Source organism: Pyrus communis, chromosome 8 (assembly GCF_041283825.1).
Source record: "Pyrus communis isolate YQ-2024b chromosome 8, ASM4128382v1, whole genome shotgun sequence".
Classification (NCBI taxonomy): domain Eukaryota; kingdom Viridiplantae; phylum Streptophyta; class Magnoliopsida; order Rosales; family Rosaceae; genus Pyrus; species Pyrus communis.
The window spans coordinates 14,614,158-14,635,675 of record NC_142572.1 but is presented as its reverse complement, the minus strand read 5'-3'; the positions used below and the strand labels follow the sequence as shown (position 1 = coordinate 14,635,675).

The window sequence follows — 21,518 nt, the reverse complement described above, 5'->3', positions numbered from 1 at the left end:
TAAAATCGTTTTTTCTTTTGCTCAAATACGAATTCAATTAAGAAACACTACAATTGCTCCACTACTGAAACTGGCTTACGAAATTGAACTTGAAAAGGAGTGATTGAAAAAGCCTTACACATGAGAGAGCGAGCGCGTGAGGAGAAATTAGTTATTAGTCAGGTAGAACGCATTTGTATAAGAGAGAGCGTGTGCGAAAAAAAAAAAAAAAAAAAAAAAAACTAGTTATTAGTTTTCAAGAATGCAGTTAAGGAAAAATTAATTATTACTCATCGAAAATGCACTTGTACATAAGAGAGCATGTGCAAAAAAAACTAGTTATTAGTTATCGAGAACGCAGTTAAAGAAGGAAAAATAGGTGAGAAACATTGGAGTGTGGCAGAGTCCATAAAACGCTTTGTCTGAATTACTCTTTTTTTGTCATTTGAAAATTTGAGACGTCTTGGTCATAATTTTGTCCACAAGGGAAAAACACTTTTCTCTTGGGCTTATTTTTAACAACGCGCTACCTGAAACTCGATTTTATTCTCACTTTGTCCCTTGGAACTCAAAAATCGTTATTTTATTTCCCGAAACTCAAAATTCGCTCGACTTTGTCTCATGAAACCTGATTTTGGATCCTATTTTGCTCCCTAAAAGTCAAAAGTTGTCATTTTACTCTATAAAACTCAAAATTCATTCCACATTGCCTTAATTATGTTAATTCTGTTATGTGGGATGTTAACATGTAGTGGTGAATTTTAATATTTTCTGTTAATTTCGTCATTTTACTCTATAAAATTCAATTTTAATATTTTTGGATTGTTGGATACTGACATGTTATTTCATTAGCACATGCAACATAGTCTTATTGAATGGTGAGTTCCACATATGTTTAAAGGATGACTTTTGAGTTTCAAGGAGAAGAGGGAGTCCACAAGTCAAGTGGAAAGAATTTTGAGAATAAAATGGTGATTTTGAGTTGAAGAGGATAAAGTAAAATTAAAATTAAATTTCATAAAGCGTAGTTAAAAATAAGCATTTCTTTTGATCAAATATAAAATTAAATTAATAAACTCCATTAGTGCTCCACTATTGAAATTAGCTTACAAAATTCAACGTTAAAAGAAGCGTGTGATTGAAAAAGTCCCTTGCACTTGAGAGAGCGAGCGCGTGCAGAGAAATGAGTATTTGATCAGCAATGTGGAAGTTATTATAAGTGATCGAGTTTATAGACATTCTAGCCGGATCCAACCTAATGATCGCATTATGGAAGTTTCAAGCTGAAGAAAAGTTTCAAATTTTTAGGATTCTTTTTTTTTTTTCTTCCAAATCCCTATTAATTAGTTAAATTATTTCTTTGTGGAAGTTTTTTGTCCGCTTTACTAGGATTGCTTTTGGGTCTAGTATAGAAATTAAATGAGCTTTTTTTTAGAAATATCTGCAAATCGAAAAAGAAAGAAAAAAAGAAATGAAGAGGACATTGCTTCACTTGAAATTTTTTTTTGAGAAAATTGTAACAATGGCCTCTTAACTTTAATCTAATTGGAGCAATGGTCTCTCAACTCAAAATCCATGACCATTGATCCCTTAACTCATCCAAATGTGCAGCTATGGTCCTTTTCATCAACTCCATCAAATTTCCGTCAAAATGACTCATGTTGGAAGGATCATTGCTACAAACTCAAAATCCATGACCATTGATCCCTTAACTCATCCAAATGTGCAGTTATGGTCCTTTTCATCAACTCCATCAAATTTCCGTCAAAATGACTTATGTTGGAAGGATTATTGCTACAACTAAGCTAAAGTTGAGGGACCATTGCTACAATTTTTCATTTAGTTTTCTATATTTGCCTCTTGATTCAGCCTCACGCGCGTGGCACATGACTAATTTTGACGGAAGTTTTAACGGAGTTGACGAAAATGACCATAGCTACACATTTTGATGAGTTAAGGGACCAATGGTCATGAATTTTTAGTTGAGAGACCATTGCTCCAATTGAGTTAAAGTTGAGAAATCATTGCTACAATTTCCTTTTTTTTAGAACTCCTATCAATTCTAAAATGGTGTATCATTTAAATTTTGCCCGGGGCTTAAGGACAGGCATTTTTCAGTAGTTCATGAGAATCAGATGGACCGATGGTGAGAAGGCAAGGATATTATGAGGAGAACGGAGATGAATTAGAATGTAAGAAGCTATCAAAGTCTAAATGATCTTGATTAAAATGATGGTACAATTCAGATGGATCAAGACAACTAAATACAAATTTCTAGTGGCGATGAGTAGGTGAACCTCAAATATACAAATTGCCGAAATTTAATATATTCCGACTTTCCAGTGGCAATGTGTAGGGATGAGTTTTACTTTGCTTTTGCTACTAAGACTAGTTTGTAGTGTTTTTTTATTTGTCATTTTCTGAGGGGCATTGCTTTACAGTTAAAAAGTTTAATTTAATTTTGTATTTGAGCAAAAGAAAAGTGCTTTTCCCTTGTGGACAAAGGACATGGATCCTCTCATGATCCAATTGTCCTAATTCTGGGATTCATGAATCCGGACCGTTGAAATTTGATTTATCGATTAAAGATATTATAACTTTTAAAGTGGGTCCTTATTTGTAGCCGGTAGATCAAATTTCAATGGCCTGGATTGATGGATCCCTTGGATTAGGACAATTGGATCCGGAGAGGATCCATGTCTGTGGACAAAATCATTGTAAAGACATTCCTAATTTTCAAAAGATGAACAAAATAATTTAGACGATGCGTTTTATGAGCTCCGCCGCTCTAGTGTTTCCCACCCACGGTTCCTTCTTTAACTGCAATCTCGATAACTCATAACTAGTCTTTTTGCACGCTATCTCATATACAAGTGTATTTTTTACGACTAATAACTATTTTCTTCAACTGCATTTTAGATAACTAATAACTTGTTTGTTTTTTTGGGTTTTTTTTTCCGCACATGCTCTCTCATATACAAACTTAATAATAAACTCTATTATCGCTCCACTGCTGAAATTAGCTTACAAAATTCAACGTTAAAAGCATGTGATTGAAAAAGGCCACTTGCAGATGAAAAAGTGCGTGCAGATAAACTAGTTGTTAGTTATTGAGAGTGCATTTGCAGATGAGAGAGTCTGTGCAGAAAAACTAGTTATTAGTTATTGAGAATGTACTTGAGGAAGGGAAAGTTGGTGGGAAATATTGGGAAGTGGCGGAGCCCATAAAACGTATCGTTTGAATTACTTTTTTTGTCTTTTGAAAATTTGGGATGCACCATGATTTTGTCCACAAGGGAAATGCACTTTTCTTTTGTTTGAATTACTTTTTTTGTCTTTTGAATAAGTTAAATGATAAACTCAATTATTGTTCCACTACTGAAATTAGCTTACAAAATTGAACGTTAAAAGGAGCATGTGATTGAAAAAAGTCCCTTGTAGATGGAAGAGCGTGTGGGTGAGGAAGCTAGTTATTTGTTATTGAAAATGGACTTGCAGATGAGAAAGAGCGAGCTAAAATATTAGTTATTGGTTATCGCGAATGAAGTTGACGAAAGAATACCAAGAATGCAGTTAAAGAAGGACAAGCGAGTGGGAAACAAGAGTAATGCTAGTGAAGAAAAATTATTAGTCATCGAGAATGCATTTGAAGAAAATTTAATTATTAGTCATCGAGAATGCACTTGTATATGAGAGAACGCGTGCAAAAAAACTAATTATTAGTTATCGAGAATCAGTTAAAGAAGGAAAATTATGCAACCGACCCAAAAAAATAGAAGAAAAAGTGGGTGGGAAACAATTGAAAGTGGCGGAGCCCATAAAACGCGCCATCTTTTTGAAAATTTGGGACGACTTTGCCATGATTTTTGTCCACAATGGAAAAATACTTTTCTTTTGCTAATGCAAAATTAAATTAAACTTTTTAGCTGTAAGGCAATGCCCCTAAGAAAATGACAAATGAAAAAACACTATGAACTCATCTTTTAGTAGCAAAAGCAGAGTAAAACTCATCCCTACACACCAAAAGCAGAGTAAAACTCATCCCTACACACCAAACTCTTCATCTTTCAGATTCCGATCCGACGATGACATAGTTGTGACCGTGGCTGAGTTGGCGGGCTGAGCTTTTCTCTCTTCTTCCTCTTTGTTTTGTTTGACCGGATGGATCGCATTTTCCTTACTCAGAAAAACTAATCACACTTCTTAATTAAAAATTAAAAATAAAAAGAAATATTAGTTAAAAATCTGAATGGTCAATTATTGAAGTGGCAAGGTCAATTTTCAATCAAGAATAGTAGTTGTATAGTATTGAAGTGGTAAAAAAAAGTTTAGGTAAAAGTTAAAAATCTCCAACTGGCCAACACCATAACCCGTGTTGCATTTTCCCACTTTAATATTTTAGCATCAAAACAAAACTCATTGAAAAACCCCATGTGGAAAAAGTTGACGGATATCTGAACAATCTGAAAGCTCTGAACTCTCCAAAACAAAAAAGAACAAAAAGTAGATGGGAAACACTAAAGAGTGGTGGAGCCCATAAAACGCGTCGTCTTTTTGAAAATTTGGAACGACTTTGCCATGATTTTTATCTATAATGGAAAAATACTTTTCTTTAGCTCAAAGGAAAAATTAAATTATACTTTTTAGCTGGAAAGCAATGCCCCTGAGAAAATGACAAACGAAAAAACACTATGAGCTCATCTTTTAGTAGTAAAAGCAGAGTAAAACTCATCCCTACACACCAAACTCTTCATCTTTCAGATTCCGATCCGACGACGACACAGTTGTGACCATGGGTGAGTTGGCGGGCAGAGCTTTTCTCTCATCTTTCCTCTTTGTTTTGTTTGACCGGATGGATCGCATTTTCCCTCACTCAGAAAAACTAATCACACTCTTTAATTAAAAAGAAAAATAAAAAGAAATATTAGTTAAAATCTGGATGGTCAATTATTGAAGTGGCAAAGTCATTTTTCAATCAAGAATGGTAGTTGTATAGTATTGCCCCAATCCCAGCAGGTAAAAGTGTCGTCCCAAAAAAAATTGACGGATAAACCGCGTTGCATTTTCCCAAATGGCCGACCCCATAAACCGCGTTGCATTTTTCCACTTTAATATTTTAGGATCAAAACAAAACTGATTGAAAAATCCCATGTGGAAAAAGTTGACGGATGTCTGAACGATCTGAAAGCTCTGAACTAGTAGCTAAGCGTCATTCAAGCAAAACTAGCTCATCCCCACAACCCAAACTCTTTCTTCATCTTTCAGATTCCTATCCGACGGCGACTCAGTTGTGACCATGGCTGAGTTGGTGGGCGGAGCTTTTCTCTCTTCTATCCTCAATGTTTTGTTCGACCGGATGGCTTCCCGTCGCTTCCTCGATTTCATCTCTGGGAAGAAAAACGACAACGAGCTGCTCATGAGGGAGTTAAAGATCAAGTTGCTCGCTGCTAACAAGCTGGTTGACGATGCCGAGGAGAAGCAGATGACAAGACCGACCGTGAGGACGTGGCTCGACGACCTCAAAGATGCTATCTATTGTGTAGGAGAGTTGCTGGACGAGATCAACACTGAAGCTCTTCGACGCCAGCTGGAAGGTGACGATGAGCATTCTCCTGCAGCTAGCAGCAGCACAAGCTGGATCACGAGATCAGTATTCAAGTCTTCTTCTCCGTCCGATGAATTTCACGACTCTCTTGAACCGAAGATATCAAACATTCTGCGGGTGCTAGACCTCATTCTCAAAGAAAAAGACGTTCTTGGTCTGAAAGAAGGAGTTCAACATAGACCACAAGATACAACTCGTCAAACTACTTCTCGGGTCGATGACTCTGGCGTCTTCGGAAGGGAAAAGGACAGAGAAACGATTCTTAAGTCATTGCGTCCGGATGATACTGCTGGCCCCAAGATAGGAGTGCTTCCCATCGAGGGCATGGGAGGGATCGGGAAGTCCACCCTTGCTCAACTTGTGTACAAAGATGTCAAGGATGACTTTGATGTCCAAGCATGGGTTTGTGTCGGAGAAGAACTTGATATTCTTCAAATAGTGCAAACAATATATGGGAAGATCACGAAAAAACCTTGCACGATCACAGATCTGGATCTGCTTTCTGAAGAATTGGAGGAGATTTTGACAGGAAAAAAGTTCCTCTTCGTTCTTGATGATGTCTGGAGTGAGGATTATCTTCTTTGGGAAAACTTGATGACTCACTTCAATAGTTACGGAGTTCACGGAAGTAAGATCATTGTCACAACACGCCTCGGAGGAGTTGCATCAATCACGGGGACTCTTTCACCACATTATCTACAGGAAATATCCGAGGACGATTCCTGGTCGTTATTTGCAAAGCATGCCTTCACGGAAGACAGTGTTATTCCTGCCCATCCGCATCTTGAAGTCATTGGAAGGAAAATTGTTAAGAAGTGTCAAGGCCTTCCTTTAGCTATAAAATCATTAGGGGGCCTGTTACACGCTGTTTTGAATCCAAAGGAATGGGAAAAGATATTGAAGAGCGACTTATGGGAGTTGCCAAATGATAAGGTTTTGCCGGCTCTATGGTTAAGTTACCAATATCTACCTCCGCATCTCAAACGTTGTTTTGCTTATTGTGCAATATTTCCTAAAGGTTACAGATTTCGATCTTCAAAGTTAATATCATGGTGGATGGCTGAAGACTTCTTACAACCCCACGGGAATGAGGCATTGGAAGATGTTGGAAGTGATTACTCTAATATTCTAGTATCAAGGTCTTTCTTTCAACATTCAAAAGAGTATGGGGAGTCATATTTCACCATGCATGACCTTATCAATGATTTAGCAAAGTTTGTATCTGGAGAGTTTTGTTTGAGATTGGAGGACGACCATCTGACAGTCGACAGAAATATATGCAGAGTTCGTCATGTTTCTTCCATGAACTTCTGCAATCAAAGAACTCAGAATCTTGGGGCGCTATATGAGGCTAAGCATTTGCACGGCTTTCTACGACTACATTCGGTACATTTTATCAGATTGGGAAACAAACCGATTGATCTATTGCTAGTTCTACCATATTTAAGAGTGCTCAAATTAGAAGATCGGGATATTGTTGAGTTACCTAGTTCAATTGGCGACTTAAAACAATTAAGGCATTTGGACGTGTCTTGGACTTCCATAACAGAATTACCTGATAAGGTGTGCAACTTGTACAATTTACAGACCTTGTTATTGGAATTTTGTCGTCGGCTGATTCAACTACCTTCCGAATTGGGGAGACTAATCAACTTGCGCCATCTCAATATCAGAGGAACAAAGATCAAACAGATGCCTGTAGGGATGTGTAACTTGAAAAATCTCCAGACATTAAGCGATTTTGTGGTGGACAAACAAACAGGTCAAAGGATTGGAGAGTTAAAAGAGCTTCAGCATTTGCGCCAAGATCTTAGAATCTCAGGAGTTGGTAACATTGACCATGAGGGGAATGCTTTGGAAGCAGATATCATGAGCAACAAGGAGTATCTGGACGAACTTGTTTTGACATGGCGAAAAGGTGATGATGATGCTAGTAATCATGATCCCGAAAATGACAGAGAAGTGCTCAAGAAGCTCCAACCTCATACAAACCTCAAACAAATTGAGATTAGATCTTATGGGGGTTTAGAATTTCCAGGTTGGTTAGCAGATCCATCTTTCTCAAAACTATCTCATATTGTACTTAAAGATTGCAAACATTGCCGCTTATTGCCACCACTTGGGCGACTACGCTTCCTCAAGGATCTTTGTATAGAAGGGATAAATAACGTGGTGGAGATAGATAGCAATTTTTACGGTAATGATTCACTTGCTCCGTTTAGATCTCTAGAAAAATTGTGCTTGCGAGAGATGTGGAACTGCCAAAAGTGGTTATATTATGATGGAAGCAGAGGCAATACCACAATACTGTTTCCTAATCTTCGTAAGCTTGAACTGAGCAGATGTCCCAATCTGACTGAGATATTACCGTTGGAGAAGCTGCCAAGGCTTGAAAGGGTAGAATTGTGGGACCTGGAATCCTTCAGCGGTTCACTTGCACATGTGGAATCTGAATGCCCTAAATTCCTCTCCCTCGTTCACTTGGAAATAGAAAACTGCCCAAATTTTGTATGTTTTCCAGATGGAGGGATGGATGCACCCAAATTGGAGGAGCTGCGTATCTCTCAATGCAAGAAATTGAGGTCGTTGCCAGAACAAATGCATACCCTTCTACCGTCTCTTCGGATATTGAAAGTGTTTGACTGTCCAGAAGTGGAATCATATTACGATGGAAGCAGAGGCAAAACCACAATACTGTTTCCTAATCTTTGTGAGCTTGAACTGAGCAGATGTCCCAAGCTAACTGAGATGGTACCGTTGGAGAAGCTGCCAAGGCTTGAAAGGGTAAAATTGAGGCACCTGGAATCCTTCAGCGGTTCACTTGCACATGTGGAATCTGAATGCCCTAAATTCCTCTCCCTCGTTCACTTGGAAATAGAAAACTGCCCAAATTTTGTATGTTTTCCAGATGGAGGGATGGATGCACCCAAATTGGAGGAGCTGCGTATCTCTCAATGCAAGAAATTGAGGTCGTTGCCAGAACAAATGCATACCCTTCTACCGTCTCTTCGGATATTGAAAGTGTTTGACTGTCCAGAAGTGGAATCATATTACGATGGAAGCAGAGGCAACACCACAATACTGTTTCCTAATCTTTGTGAGCTTGAACTGAGCAGATGTCCCAAGCTAACTGAGATAGTACCGTTGGAGAAGCTGCCAAGGCTTGAAAGGGTAAAATTGATGCACCTGGAATCCTTCAGCGGTTCACTTGCACATGTGGAATCTGAATGCCCTAAATTCCTCTCCCTCGTTCACTTGGAAATACACAACTGCCCAAATTTTGTATGTTTTCCAGATGGAGGGATGGATGCACCCAAATTGGAGGAGCTGCGTATCTCTCAATGCGAGAAATTGAGATCGTTGCCAGAACAAATGCATACCCTTCTACCGTCTCTTCGGATATTGGAAGTGTTTGACTGTCCAGAAGTGGAATCATATTACGATGGAAGCAGAGGCAACACCACAATACTGTTTCCTAATCTTTGTGAGCTTGAACTGAGCATATGTCCCAAGCTAACTGAGATAGTACCGTTGGAGAAGCTACCAAGGCTTGAAAGGGTAAAATTGAGGCACCTGGAATCCTTCAGCGGTTCACTTGCACTTGTGGAATCTGAATGCCCTAAATTCCTCTCCCTCGTTCACTTGGAAATAGGAAACTGCCCAAATTTTGTATGTTTTCCAGATGGAGGGATGGATGCACCCAAATTGAAGGAGCTGTGTATCTCTGAATGCAAGAAATTGAGGTCGTTGCCAGAACAAATGCATACCCTTCTACCGTCTCTTCAGAAATTGGAAGTGTTCAGCTGTCCAGAAGTGGAACCAATTCCTCAAGGAGGGTTGCCCTCAAATTTACAAGGCCTTTCTTTTGAGTGTTGTAGAAAACTCGCCGCAAACCGCTCACTGTGGGGTTTAACAAGACTCAACTCTCTTAGAAAGTTGAAAATCAACTTCACTGAAGAAGGTGGAGAAGAAATGGGATGTTCGTTTCCGGATGAGGGGCTCCTGCCCACCGCTCTCACTCATCTCGCCATCAGCAAACATCCGAATCTTACAACCATCCAAGGCAAGGTGTTGAGACAACTCACCTCTCTTGAAGAGCTCTTAATACGCGGATGCCCTGAGCTCCAGGGCCTTCCAGAAGAAGCGCCAAAATCTCTGAAAAGCTTGACTGTTTGGGATTGCCCTAATATCAGGTGCTTGCCAGGAGAATGGCTTCCCTCGTCTCTTTCTCATCTGCAAATCTGGAGTTGTCCGCTGCTAGAAGAACGATTCCGGAGAGGGACCCGGGAAGATTGGCCCAAGATTGCTCACATCCCCTACGTGTCTATAATTTAGATGTTCTTGAAATTGGCTCTCTCTCTCTCTCTCTCTCAGGTGTAAGTGTATATCCAGCAGCACATGCTCTTGTTGTGCAGTGTTGAATTTGCCACAAACTATTCCTAATGCAACAACAAAGGGGGAGCTGGTATAGCCCTTGTTGTTTTGCGATGGAGTAGTACTATGTACATGATTACTAGGCTAAAACAAGAGCAAATTTGATTTTGTCAATTTGTCTATTCGAATATATAACCTTGCTCATTGTCATTGTATGTATCATGCTGTCTCGATCCAGCCAATTTCATTTCATATTTGATAGGCCCATCAAGTTCAGCTCCTCCTAATGCCATTAAATCCGTCACTGTTTGATTAGTCGGTCAGCTGGAATGTGTATTATCCATATAGGGGATCTTTGAATTAAGAAGATCCGTCGACTTTTATCATTAGCAGATCCCAATTTCATTCAAAACGCAAAGCTTAAATCCAACTATTGCTAAAATAAAACCACATTACCAAAAACTAGAAAGAATCATAAAATCGAAAAAACCCAAGAAATTCGAAGTTTTACGCTTTCAATTTGCGAAAAACAAGAACAAGCAGTATAATTTGTGGCAAAGGATGTGTAAAAATATGGTTTACACAAATCATCAAACATCTGGTGTGCATCGAGCACCGACCGGGAGGCTTTTGGCACGTCCTTGTGCAGCTGCTGTAGCCACCTAAACGACGCCGCTGCCATTTTTTCCCTCGCTTTCTAGGCTATGTATAATGTACTTCTGACTGAAGGAAACTGACTCACTGGTTGTCGTTTCAACAGTGAGTCGTGACTGATATTAGACGACATGTCGTTTTAAGGGTCTCAAAGTTAAATTGGGGGATTAGCTTATGATGCGTGGACCCGGATCAATTTTTGACCTAATTTTAGACATGATTGCTTTTTTTTGGGTATTAAGAGATTCTACAAGCTTAAGCTTTATGATTGAACTCTTAGAGTGTTCGGTGACTGAAATGTAAAACCTAAGTGAGAAATTGGTGTTGATCAACAGGAAAGATAGAACACGTGACAAAATTGATATCTGCACAAAAAATCAAACATTAAAATCCGAATAAGAGACAAACTACTTTGTTGTACATATTGTTTAATTAGAGTCAATTACTCTGGAATCATCTCCGCGATTATTGCATATATTATAGAAATGTAATTTCTAATTGTAACTTGTGTAGGATTCCTATCTAAATAGGAATTGATATTGTGAAAACTACCAAAATGGAGTATGGTAGGGGTAGAGGAAATTTTCGATGGAGCGGTGAAATGCATAGCGATCGAAAAGTACTCTATATTATAGTGATTTATATAAATTAATACAAAGAATCATATTTCTACGCATATTAAACTATTGCCTCTATTTAGTTTGTCATCTCCACTCCTCGTTTGAAGTTGTTACAATTTTTTTAAAATCCTTTCTAGGGTAGGAAATATGAGAAAGGTTGCTTTTTGGCTTAAGATTGAACAATAATAAGAACTGAACCATGTAGGCTGCCCTATATTCAAACAAATTAATATATACCTCACGCCCAGAACTCAAGGTAAATATTTTTAGCACATATTTTCGTGTCTAGAGCGTCACGGAAACGACTAAGCTTGGAAAAGTTGAGGTTAAGACTGGGAAGCCGATGAGATTAAACATGATTGTATTGCTGTGCATTAGATTATTGCGTATACAATAATACAGCTACAATAATTTAGTATCAAACTCGTCTTTCTTGAGAACCTACCGTAAAAATTCCAACACGAGTTTTGCAAATTTCATATTGGATCCTTCCTTGTTACTTGTTTTGTAGTATCCTACTCTGTACAGGAAATAATGCAAAAGCATACGCAGCAGCTTTCACATTGAAAAGCCGACATGTGAGTAAAAACAACCAAACTGTAAACTTCATGTTATTTGGCTACAAAAGAGGATAATCCTCTGCCCAAATTTAACATCAAAAGTAAACTAGTTGCAACCTAATCTAAAGACACAATGTTATTGCCAAGCGCTTCATCATCATCGTCATTAATTTTTGCTACTCGCTCTTCACTTCAAGGTACAAACTTAAGTCTCTCTGTGTTTCCCTTTCTGAAAAGCTCATCAAACTGTATAATGTTGTTGAATTGTATCGATTTCAAGTCCTTTCAGCTTCACAACTGACTCAACATGACCCTTCAGCATATGCAACTCCCGAAGCCCGCAACAAAAACGAAAAGCTCTTTTAGAACTCAATTCTCACGTGGAACAAGTCCAACCAGCAAAGGAAAACAATGCAAGATGAAGCATTTTCCAGGAAACAAGAAACAGAACCGGCAGACATCATTACGGAGACAAGCATGATTCTATATCTATGTATGAGTGCAAATGGTCCTTACCTTGCAACCTCAGCCCTCCGCTTCGCTTGTTCTGCAATCTCGGAAAGCTCCCTGTAACTGTTCTTCTCATTGAAAAGGTTGTTCGTTTCAGGTGGCTGAAGACCGTGAAGGGTCCTCTGTGCTGCAGCCCACTGTGCTTCTCTCTCCTCTTTCCCATAATCTTTCTTTGTAGTGAAGGCAATATGGTGGGAAGACACAGTAAGGTAAATTGTGGCAAGAAACATGAATCTAACTTATATTGTTGAGTAGCGCGGAATGCAACATACCTTATTCTCCAAAAGATTATTCCACGCTTTTCCGCTTTGAATGTATCGGATTGCGAATTTAAGAAAGTCAAGAGGGACATATGTCACTATACTGTGAAGCCAGATGACACCAGCCCACCCCCAGCCAGCTCCTTTTATCCGTGCAAAACACCAGTTTGCATAGACTGCTATGAGAGTTGCAACCTGCCATTTTGCGGAAAGAGTTATTATAAGAAAAAAAGGGAATATTATTTCGTCATACGCGTACCAGAGCAACCAATTAAAACATCAAACAGGTTTTTAAGCTCGCTAACAGAGTAACATTCTTACTTTGAAAATGTACAAATTTCTAGATTAATCACCTTAACGTTATTGGAAATTACTACAAATTATAAAACTTCAACACATGCTTTTGTTGTGCAGTGTATGTGTGTCTATCCAGCAGCACATGCGTTTGTTGTGCAGTGTTGAATTTGCCACAAACTCTTCCTAATGCAACAACAAAGGGGGAGCTGCTATAGCCCTTGTTGTTTTGCGATAGAGTAGTTACCGGGTACATGATTACTAGGCTAAAACAAGGGCAAATTTGAATTCGTCAATTTGTCTATTCGAATGTATATGTATAACCTTGCTCATTATCATTGTATGTATCATGTCGACTACAAATTCGATTAATGTCTGGCACTGTCAAGAACAAAAGTGAAGACTTTCCATTCTGCATCGCATGATCCCTGTCAAACTTTAACCATTAGCAGATCCCAATTTCACTCTAAACACAAAGCTTAAATCCAATTACTGCTCAAATAAAACCATATTACCAAAAACTAGAAAGAATCATAAAATCGAAAAAACCCAAGAAATTCAAAGTTTTACGCTTTCAATTTACGAAAAACAAGAACAAGCAGTATAATTTGTCGCAAAGGATGTGTAAAAATCTGGTTTAGACAAATCATCAAACATCTGGTGAGCATCGAGCACCCAGTCTCAGAGAACGCGGGGAGAGAGAGAGAGAGAGAGAGAGAGAGAGATGGTTACTTGCGGGATTGCATCGAGCACCCATCTGGTGTGCCCAACTGTAGCTCCGCCCATCGAATAGTGCAGACATTAACGGCGAAGTCCAACCCTTCCGCGTTGAACCGGGCGGCTTTTGGCACGTCCTTATGCAGCTGCAGTAGCTACCTAAACGACAGAGTGCCATTTGTTCCCTCGCTTTCTAGGCTACGTACTGCTGACAGAGGGAAACTGACTCACTGGTTGTCGTTTTAACTTTGAGTCGTGACTGATATTAGACGACATGTCCTTTTGAGGGTCTCAAAGTTAATAACATAAATTGGGAATTGGCATATGATGCATCGGCCCGGATATATATACAAGCTTACATTGGTCTCATCTTTCAACTGTTGTGATAATCCTTATTATACAGAATAATTTATTATCCGGACGTTAATGTTAAAATTTCATTCAAGTTCAATCATTCAGTTTGTTACATTGTAGGATGAAAGTTGCGTCTTAGCTTCGCTTGACTCCTGTTTTCATAATTTTTTTTTCTTTTTCAATTTTTGACCTAATCTTAGACATGATTGCTTCTTTTAGGGTATTAAGAGATTCTAGAAGCTTATGTTTTATGATTGAACTCTCAAAGTGTTTGGTGACTGAAATCTAAAACCTAAGTGAGAAATTTGTGTCGATTAATTGGAAAGATAGACGATATGACAAAATTGATGTCCACACGAAAAATCAGATATTAGTGTTTGGATAAGAGATGAATTGCTTCGTTGTACATATTGTTAAATTAGAATTAATTACTTAGGAATCATCTCCGTGATTATTGCATGTATTATAGAAATGTAATTCTAATTGTAACTTGTGTAGGATTTCCTATCTAAATAGGAAAAGGGATTGATATAACCCTACAAATATTATAGTGTTTTGTATAAATTAATAAAAAGAGTCCCTTAACTTTAAGAAATTTGAAAATATACCATTTTGAGAACCATCTAATGAAACATAGCCTATCTTTTCTAATTCTTATAAAACTAGCCAAAATTGAAGTTAAAATTACTTAATTACCCGTATGTCAAAACTCTCTCTTCTTCTCCTACCTCTGGAGCTCTAGCGTTTGTTTCTTTAACTCTTCATCTCTATTCCAATTGGTGAAACACTACCACCACACTTCTCTTTACTCAGGGGCAATTGAACCAAGTGATTACTACATGAAATGCATAATTGCTGGTTTTTGTGTTGATCTTAAATTTGTTGTTAGGTTTCTTGGGTAGCAGTGGAACATCAAAGTGCATCACTCTCAAACACCCACTCTTTGGAATCGACCTTCTATGCTGGGTTTCTCGAATGTGTCTCTTATTTTGTTTTTAATGTTTATTTTATTTTTTTTTCAAAACAAATCTGATTACATCTAAAGCTTATTTGGTGTTTTTCTAAGAAAAAAATAAACGGGTTTATTGTTCTGATTTTATTTAATTGTATGAATTGCAAGTTAATTAATTTGTTCCTTTTATGGACCAAGAAAGTAAAAGGTATGGATCTGGCAATTTTTTTTTTTTTTTTTTACGAATTGAAGAATACAAAAGGCATGGTTTTAGCAAGTTGCATTGGAAGATGCAAGACCCAGGGGAGGAAAAGATAAAGAAAGGTATTCATGCATTAGTGTTTAATATTGATCAAATAGTGCATGAATTGTGTGGCAAGTATGCTGGGAAGAGAAACACCGATGGAATTTGGGGATGCAAGGATTGTGGAAAAACTGAAGGTAGCACTGCTAGTTCTTAAACCGTTAAAAGAGCAAAAGAGGAGGATTTTAGTAATTAAGGGTATATTCGTACTTTCGTTCAACTTTTGGTTATAATTATCAACGACTTAAAAAGGTGGTTAGAATTCTATAGAGGGATCAAATTTTGGTTATTTTTCCACATTTTCCCTTAACTTTAACTCAATTGGAGCAATGGTCGCTCAACTAAAAATTCATTACCATTGGTCCCTCAACTCATCAAAACGTGCAACTATGATTCCTCAATTAAAAATTCATTACTATTGGTCCCTTAACTTTAATCCAACTGGAGCAATGACCCCTCAACTTTAACCCAATTAGAGCAATCGTCCCTCAACTTTAACCCAATTGTAGCAACGGTCATTCCAACATAACTTATTTTGACAAAATTCTTACAAAGTTGACGAAAAGGATCATAACTACACATTTCGATGAGTTGAGGGACCAATGATGTTGGATTTTTAATTAAGAGACCATTACTCTAATTTGATTAAAGTTGAGGAATCATTGCTACAATTACTCTTGTTTTGTCATCTCCACTCCTCTTTTTGAAATTTATATATACTAAAACCCAAACCGGTTGGTACTGTTCTATAACAATGTTTTGACATAATTGCCCTTCACTGCTACTGAGTCTGAGGCTTTTTTCCCTGTTTAGAACAGTGAATTTACAGCTTTGCCCTCATTTGGTCCTATCTGCTGCTTATGCTTGGCTTGGACTTTGTTTCGTTTTGTTTTTAATGGGTTGTGTTTGTTTTTGCTACAGTTGCAACACAATTTTGTCAAGCCCACGTGTTGGTCATCGCGTGGTACTTTGATGTTGTTGTTAGCTTTTTGTACAGTAAAATTACACCAGTGCTCTTTGTTTGGTTGTCTTTGACAGAATTGGACTGCGTTTCACTTTTTTTTTTTGTGGTTGTATTTGTTTTTGCTACAACTGCAACACAGTTTTGTCAGGCCCACGTGTTGGTCATCGCATGGTACTTTGTTTGGGTTTTGTTTTGTTCCGTTTTGTTTCCTCTCATTTTCAACTTTGCTTCACTATCGCTTTCACCCGTTTTGTTTCCTCAAATTTTCGTGCTGTTGCTTTCAGTCGATGTTTTGTGCGATTCTGCTGCCTGTGGTTGCTCGGAAAATACGAAATCAATGTAAGGTTTTTATTTACACCCTGCGAAGACATCTGTGTTTAAGGTGACGAGTTTTGAAATTATGTGCTTTTAATTCGAAGGATAGTGTGCTTGCTTATTGTTAATTATTTTTATTTCGTTTTGAATTTGTTAGTTTATCTTTTGTGCATCTGAGTATATGATTCGATGTTTTAGACTGGATTTTTGTGGTTTTGAGTTTGTGGGTTTTTTTGGGTGCGTGCGAAGATGTTATCCAATGGTTTGATTCAACATTTTTCCTCAATCTGTTGCAACTTTGCTGTCCCTGTGCCCCTTTGTCAAACTTTGTTTTCTGTTTTTTTATTTTTTCTATGTTGCTTTTGTAAAATTGAAGTGGGAGTTTGACGGATGTTGATGAATCCCGCAGTTTATCGGCAAAGAGAACAACACCTTTTGTAATGTTTGTAGTCATTTACCCACATATTCATAAAGTGGTGTTATTTTTATGGAGGATGGTTGTTAATCTTTTGTATTGTTAATTTCACAGCGTGTGGGTTGCTCGAAGACCACTGGGTTATGCTTTTGTTCACTTGGATCACAGTAGAGATGCAGAGGATGCAATTGGTGAATTAGATGATATGTTTAGTATTTGGCTATTGATTTTTAATATGGGGTTTTCTTAGTTTATATCATTTGAATCCAGCATAAGGGAGAAGCATAAGTTCATCGGTAGCATTGTTTGTGAAGTAGCATAATTAGATGGTACCTATTTTCAGATGCATATTTCAAAATCTTCCTTATACAACCTGTGATTTTTCACAAATTATACATGTTCAACTAGGTCTAGGTTTCTTCTTTATATAATGTCGTTGTCACCTTTGTTGGAATTTCTTCACTTTTTGACATGTGAGATATCTCAATCAAAATAATGTTCATCATATAACGTATAATTTAGTAGAACAATATTGATATCGTTGCTTGAGCTATGAGCATTCTGTTTTCCTCTTCTAGAATTGTGACTTGCAGTCCTGCTTTTTATGATTCACTGTTTTATTTTTTTTATGTCAATCCTTTACTTATGCATTGATGGGTAACTCTTTGTTTCTGTTTTTTGTTGAGCTTTTTAATTAGCCAAGGCTAGCTGTCCATTCCTAATGGATGGGTTTGGTTTCTGGATTAAAATGTAGTTTCTAACTATGACATCTAAGAAAAGTAGTCTTTTTTTCTCCTTTTCAGCTTATTAAATATGATTTCCTAAGTGTTTATGTTTTTAATTTGTCTGTTTGCAGTGTGGGAAAATTCTTATTATCTCCTTGACTCTACAGTTTACTGCTTGCACACATGTTTGACTTTTTGTTCTGCTTTTGGTAAGTGATGTTTGTTCTTTGTAATATGTGGTTTCTTTTTTAGTCTTCCCTTTTGAATCATTGCTTTGCTGCTTTTATCAAACGCTCCCTATTTGATAATAATGTTAATTCAGGTTTAACATCTTATAGTATTTTTGAACTTAAATAAGTTCACAGTATTAGATTGTTAGTGGGGGTTCAATTCAAGATCACAATGCAATGTGCTTTGTTCAACAATTGTGTTCAAACGTTTTGGATTTCTTTCTTTATCTATAGATTTGTATTAATATTGTTTGTTGTCAAGTTGGTTCTCTTCCATGCACATCGATATATAAAGCTTGAGATTTAGGTTTTCAATCATGTGATCTTCAAATGCTTTATTAATTAGTTGGTTAAATGTCTGGTGATCATTTGGGGTTATAGAATATTAAATTTGTTGTCGATGCTTTGAAATTTAGCTGAGTACCATGGATACCTGATTGTTTCAAATTTGTGTTTATTTCCGCTTCACATTAATGTAAAGTTATATTTATGGAAGGAAAAAAAAAACAACAGTTTACACCCATGCCACCTGACAGACATAGTTGTTTTTTATTTATTTCTTAACTTATTAAAACTAACTTAGTAAGTATTTTTCTTTTTGGTTTATGCATTTGCAGTGTGGGAAAGTAATTGATTATATATGCTTAACCCTGCTTTTCCCTTTTGGGACAAGTGCTTCAGATTTTGTTGTACTTTTTGGTAATTGATTATTTGCTTTCCTCTTTAGTTTGCTTTTTCCAACTATTGTTTTACTACTTTCATAATGTGTTAAGTGTTTCATAATAGTTATTTTTTGTCATATGTTAATTTCTGGTCATTTGTTTTACTATCCTAATATGAAATGTATTTTTTTTTTGTCAAATTTAGTTCTTTAATTACTTTTGGTTGGCTTATTTCTTTTCTGAGTCCTTTTTATTTTTGGAATTTTGAGTTTATGTAGTGGTTATCAGTTTTGTAATAGTTATGTTAAAATTATTTTAACCATTTATTTAATTAGGAATGAAAGAAATCAACTTTCTTTCATATTTGTTTACAGATTTGTGTTATACTGATTCTTATCTTTATAAAATTTATTTCTCTTTTAACAGATTCAATGGAAACAATTGAGGTCACCCCTATTGCAAAATTGCGTCCTTACACTAAAGCGGAGAAAATAAAGATTCGTGTATGTAGGATATGGAAATCTAGTATTTCTGCAACTGTTCGCAAATACGTTACACTATAGTGTATCTTGGTTGATGAAACAGTAAGCCATCATTATCTCATAATTCAAATTAAGTATTTTAACAGTTATAGTTATGTCGTAAGTTTTTTTTATTTTTCATTTGTTAGTTTGTTAATTTATATTTATGTTTATATATATATATATATATATATATTTTAACAGTTTGATTTTTTTAACATGTCTAAAGTGTTTTGTAAATCTTGGTTGTGATAGTTGACATAATTTCAGTTAGTTTATTTGACACACCCCGACCGAGATCAGGGCGTGCTGGCCGTCACGCGGAGGTGACGTAGCCATGTGCACGTGCGGAAGCTAAAGAAAGTAATGTAAAAGTACGAATAATTTAAAAACTAGCATACAAGGTACTAAGACAAGTGCTAGCGTAAGTGAAACGCTAAGTTCAGAACACAAAGTCTACAGCAGTCCAAAGAAAATGATACGACAATAGTACACCCGAAGGTGACCCTACAATGGTGAATATCTGTCAGAAATGCCGGGACGCCCTCTGGGAAAACCACCGAACCTGCTAGACCACTAGAACCTGGAGGGGCGCAAAAACAAAGGCGTGAGTGGGCAAAAACAAAGCTCTTTGAAAACCATTTAGCAAATTACATTCTAACCCCTCACCGTAAAACCTGTATACTTCCCAGAAAATAAACATATATACGTATGTATAGATCTACCAATCATGCTCAAGAATATGCCATGTCAAAGCCTCATAATGATATGCAAGTGCTCAGGTATAAATCACATCAATAGCATAACATCTGGCAGCCGGAGTCACCTAACGTGACCTGTACGGCTGCATATAGAGCTCAAATCTCAAACTCAATAACTGAACCTGCCCACGAGTCGGAACCACCTAAAGTGGTCTGTACGACAGGCCTGGGTGTAATACATATGTACGCTCTAGTGCTACGATCACATGAAGGCTGTGCGAATAATCGCGGGTTACCTACAAGTCGGAACCACCTAATGTGGTATGTACGACAAGACTGTGCACCTAACTTGGATCCAAGTTGAGCGTGTGGTGCGGGAGGTGAACATCACGTGAAGGACTGTGCCCTACTCAGGGCGGGAGCACTAACACCGGGGGTGCAGGTTATGAGCTCTCTAAGTATCTCTAACCACTACTGAAATATAAACGTGAATAACACTTACCTGGCACTTACCTGTGCGTCCACAGCACCAATTATGCATATGTATATGTATGCCACTACTAATGCAAATGATTATGCATAAACGAAAATAAATGGTGCATGGCATAAAACAATTAACCCTTTTTAATCTATTTCTGGGAATATAAATGTATATAGGTATATACGGAAAACCAAAAGCCCACTCACTGGTAAGTGGAAGGGTCGTAGCCCCCCTGCCTCGAGTGTGCACGCTCGTCCTCGGGATACGAATCACCTATATGCGAAATAACTACGAAAACGTTAATTTAAAAGCACATAACCAACTTCTCGTAATAACTTCTCATACATTGCTCAAAATGGACAAATGAATATACCAACGTGCTCTACACAACCTCAGGATCACAACCATATTTTTAGAAAAAATTTTCTCCGCCGCATGCGCCCCCACGCGCCGGCCAAGGCACGGCCACACGTGATACGTGAATTATACGCACACAAATTAAACCCTCTTTTTGACAATTGTAGTATAAGTATAAGTAGGGATCGTTCTGGACCGGGGATTAGGAGGGATTGCAAAATCACTTGGATTTGACTCAAAAACGTAAAAACACAATATAAGACACCAAACTAAACCATATTTTAAAAACACAAACTAAATTGATTTCTAATTATATTGAACAATAAAGTAAAGGGGGGATTGTGTTTGGACGAGATTAAATTAAATGGACAAATTGTAATTAAAGGCAAAACGTAAATATGAATGTGATGAAAATATGGATGATGGAATAGCCAAGGGGTTCTTCTCCACACATGTTACACTTGCATACAAGATTGATTCTCAGTTGGTCTTTCGATAAATTATGAAACTCAACACCCCGGGTTAATTAGGTCCGCTTAAATTAACCGTCAAGTTCTCCTTTAAGTTAATGAATTGGATGGGTTTGCGCAACGCAATTCACAACATTCTCCAAAAGTCCTTTACGTGAAAAGCACAATAAAGATACAATCAAAGATCATTAAGCATTATGAAAACTATAAGTGTTGACGAGGCATTCGTTACTATGATGAGCATGAAACTCGTGCCAAGAATTCATTTAACGCGATTGTTTATAAGCAACCTCCACTACTTGTGAATATAAGTTCATAACGATTAGGTGAAACTCACTTATATTCTAGCGTCATATTCATGCATGAAAATTAAGCGCGCATTCTTAATAAACATTCATAAATAAGTTATCAATCAAACGGTTAAACAAATTGAATCCACAACTTATGAAATTCCAACGAAAGTTAATCAATTCATATTGCAAATATAAACATAG

General features: G+C 37.3%; 2 protein-coding genes across 6 annotated transcripts; one reads left to right on the top strand and one right to left on the bottom strand.

Moving 5' to 3' along the window:
* The first annotated feature begins 4,937 nt into the window (after positions 1-4,937).
* LOC137717661 (putative disease resistance RPP13-like protein 1) lies at positions 4,938-10,132 on the top strand. Its single transcript, XM_068457088.2, has one exon. The coding sequence runs from the start codon at positions 5,276-5,278 to the stop codon at positions 9,917-9,919; it is 4,644 nt and encodes a 1,547-aa protein (XP_068313189.1). The 5' UTR covers positions 4,938-5,275; the 3' UTR covers positions 9,920-10,132.
* Positions 10,133-11,697: 1,565 nt separating this feature from the next.
* LOC137718729 (plasma membrane ATPase 4) lies at positions 11,698-13,922 on the bottom strand. 5 transcript variants are annotated; one of them, XM_088698554.1, is made up of 5 exons: positions 13,589-13,907; positions 13,181-13,284; positions 12,575-12,757; positions 12,310-12,472; positions 11,698-12,131 (listed from the first exon to the last, which is right to left on the bottom strand). In XM_088698554.1, the coding sequence occupies exons 2-5, from the start codon at positions 13,205-13,207 to the stop codon at positions 12,034-12,036; spliced, it is 471 nt and encodes a 156-aa protein (XP_088554680.1). In that variant the 5' UTR covers positions 13,208-13,284; positions 13,589-13,907; the 3' UTR covers positions 11,698-12,033. The 5 variants fall into 5 exon arrangements, 4 of the variants coding, with proteins under 4 accessions (XP_088554680.1, XP_088554681.1, XP_088554679.1 ...); XR_015965250.1 differs by having other exon boundaries at positions 11,698-12,472; positions 12,916-13,284; positions 13,589-13,922; XM_088698555.1 differs by lacking the exon at positions 13,181-13,284 and having other exon boundaries at positions 12,310-12,468; positions 13,589-13,908.
* Positions 13,923-21,518: the final 7,596 nt, after the last annotated feature.

Excerpts from the sequence above, each read along its gene's own strand:
- LOC137717661 (XM_068457088.2), top strand. The coding sequence starts at position 5,276 with ATGGCTGAGTTGGTGGGCGGAGCTTTTCTCTCTTCTATCCTCAATGTT.
- LOC137718729 (XM_088698553.1), bottom strand. The coding sequence starts at position 13,642 with ATGGGCGGAGCTACAGTTGGGCACACCAGATGGGTGCTCGATGCAATC. Across the intron at positions 12,758-13,588 it reads TGCTCGATGCAATCCCGCAA|GTTGCAACTCTCATAGCAGT; the intron begins GTAACCATCTCT and ends GCAAAATGGCAG. Across the intron at positions 12,473-12,574 it reads ATAATCTTTTGGAGAATAAG|AAAGATTATGGGAAAGAGGA; the intron begins GTATGTTGCATT and ends TTCACTACAAAG.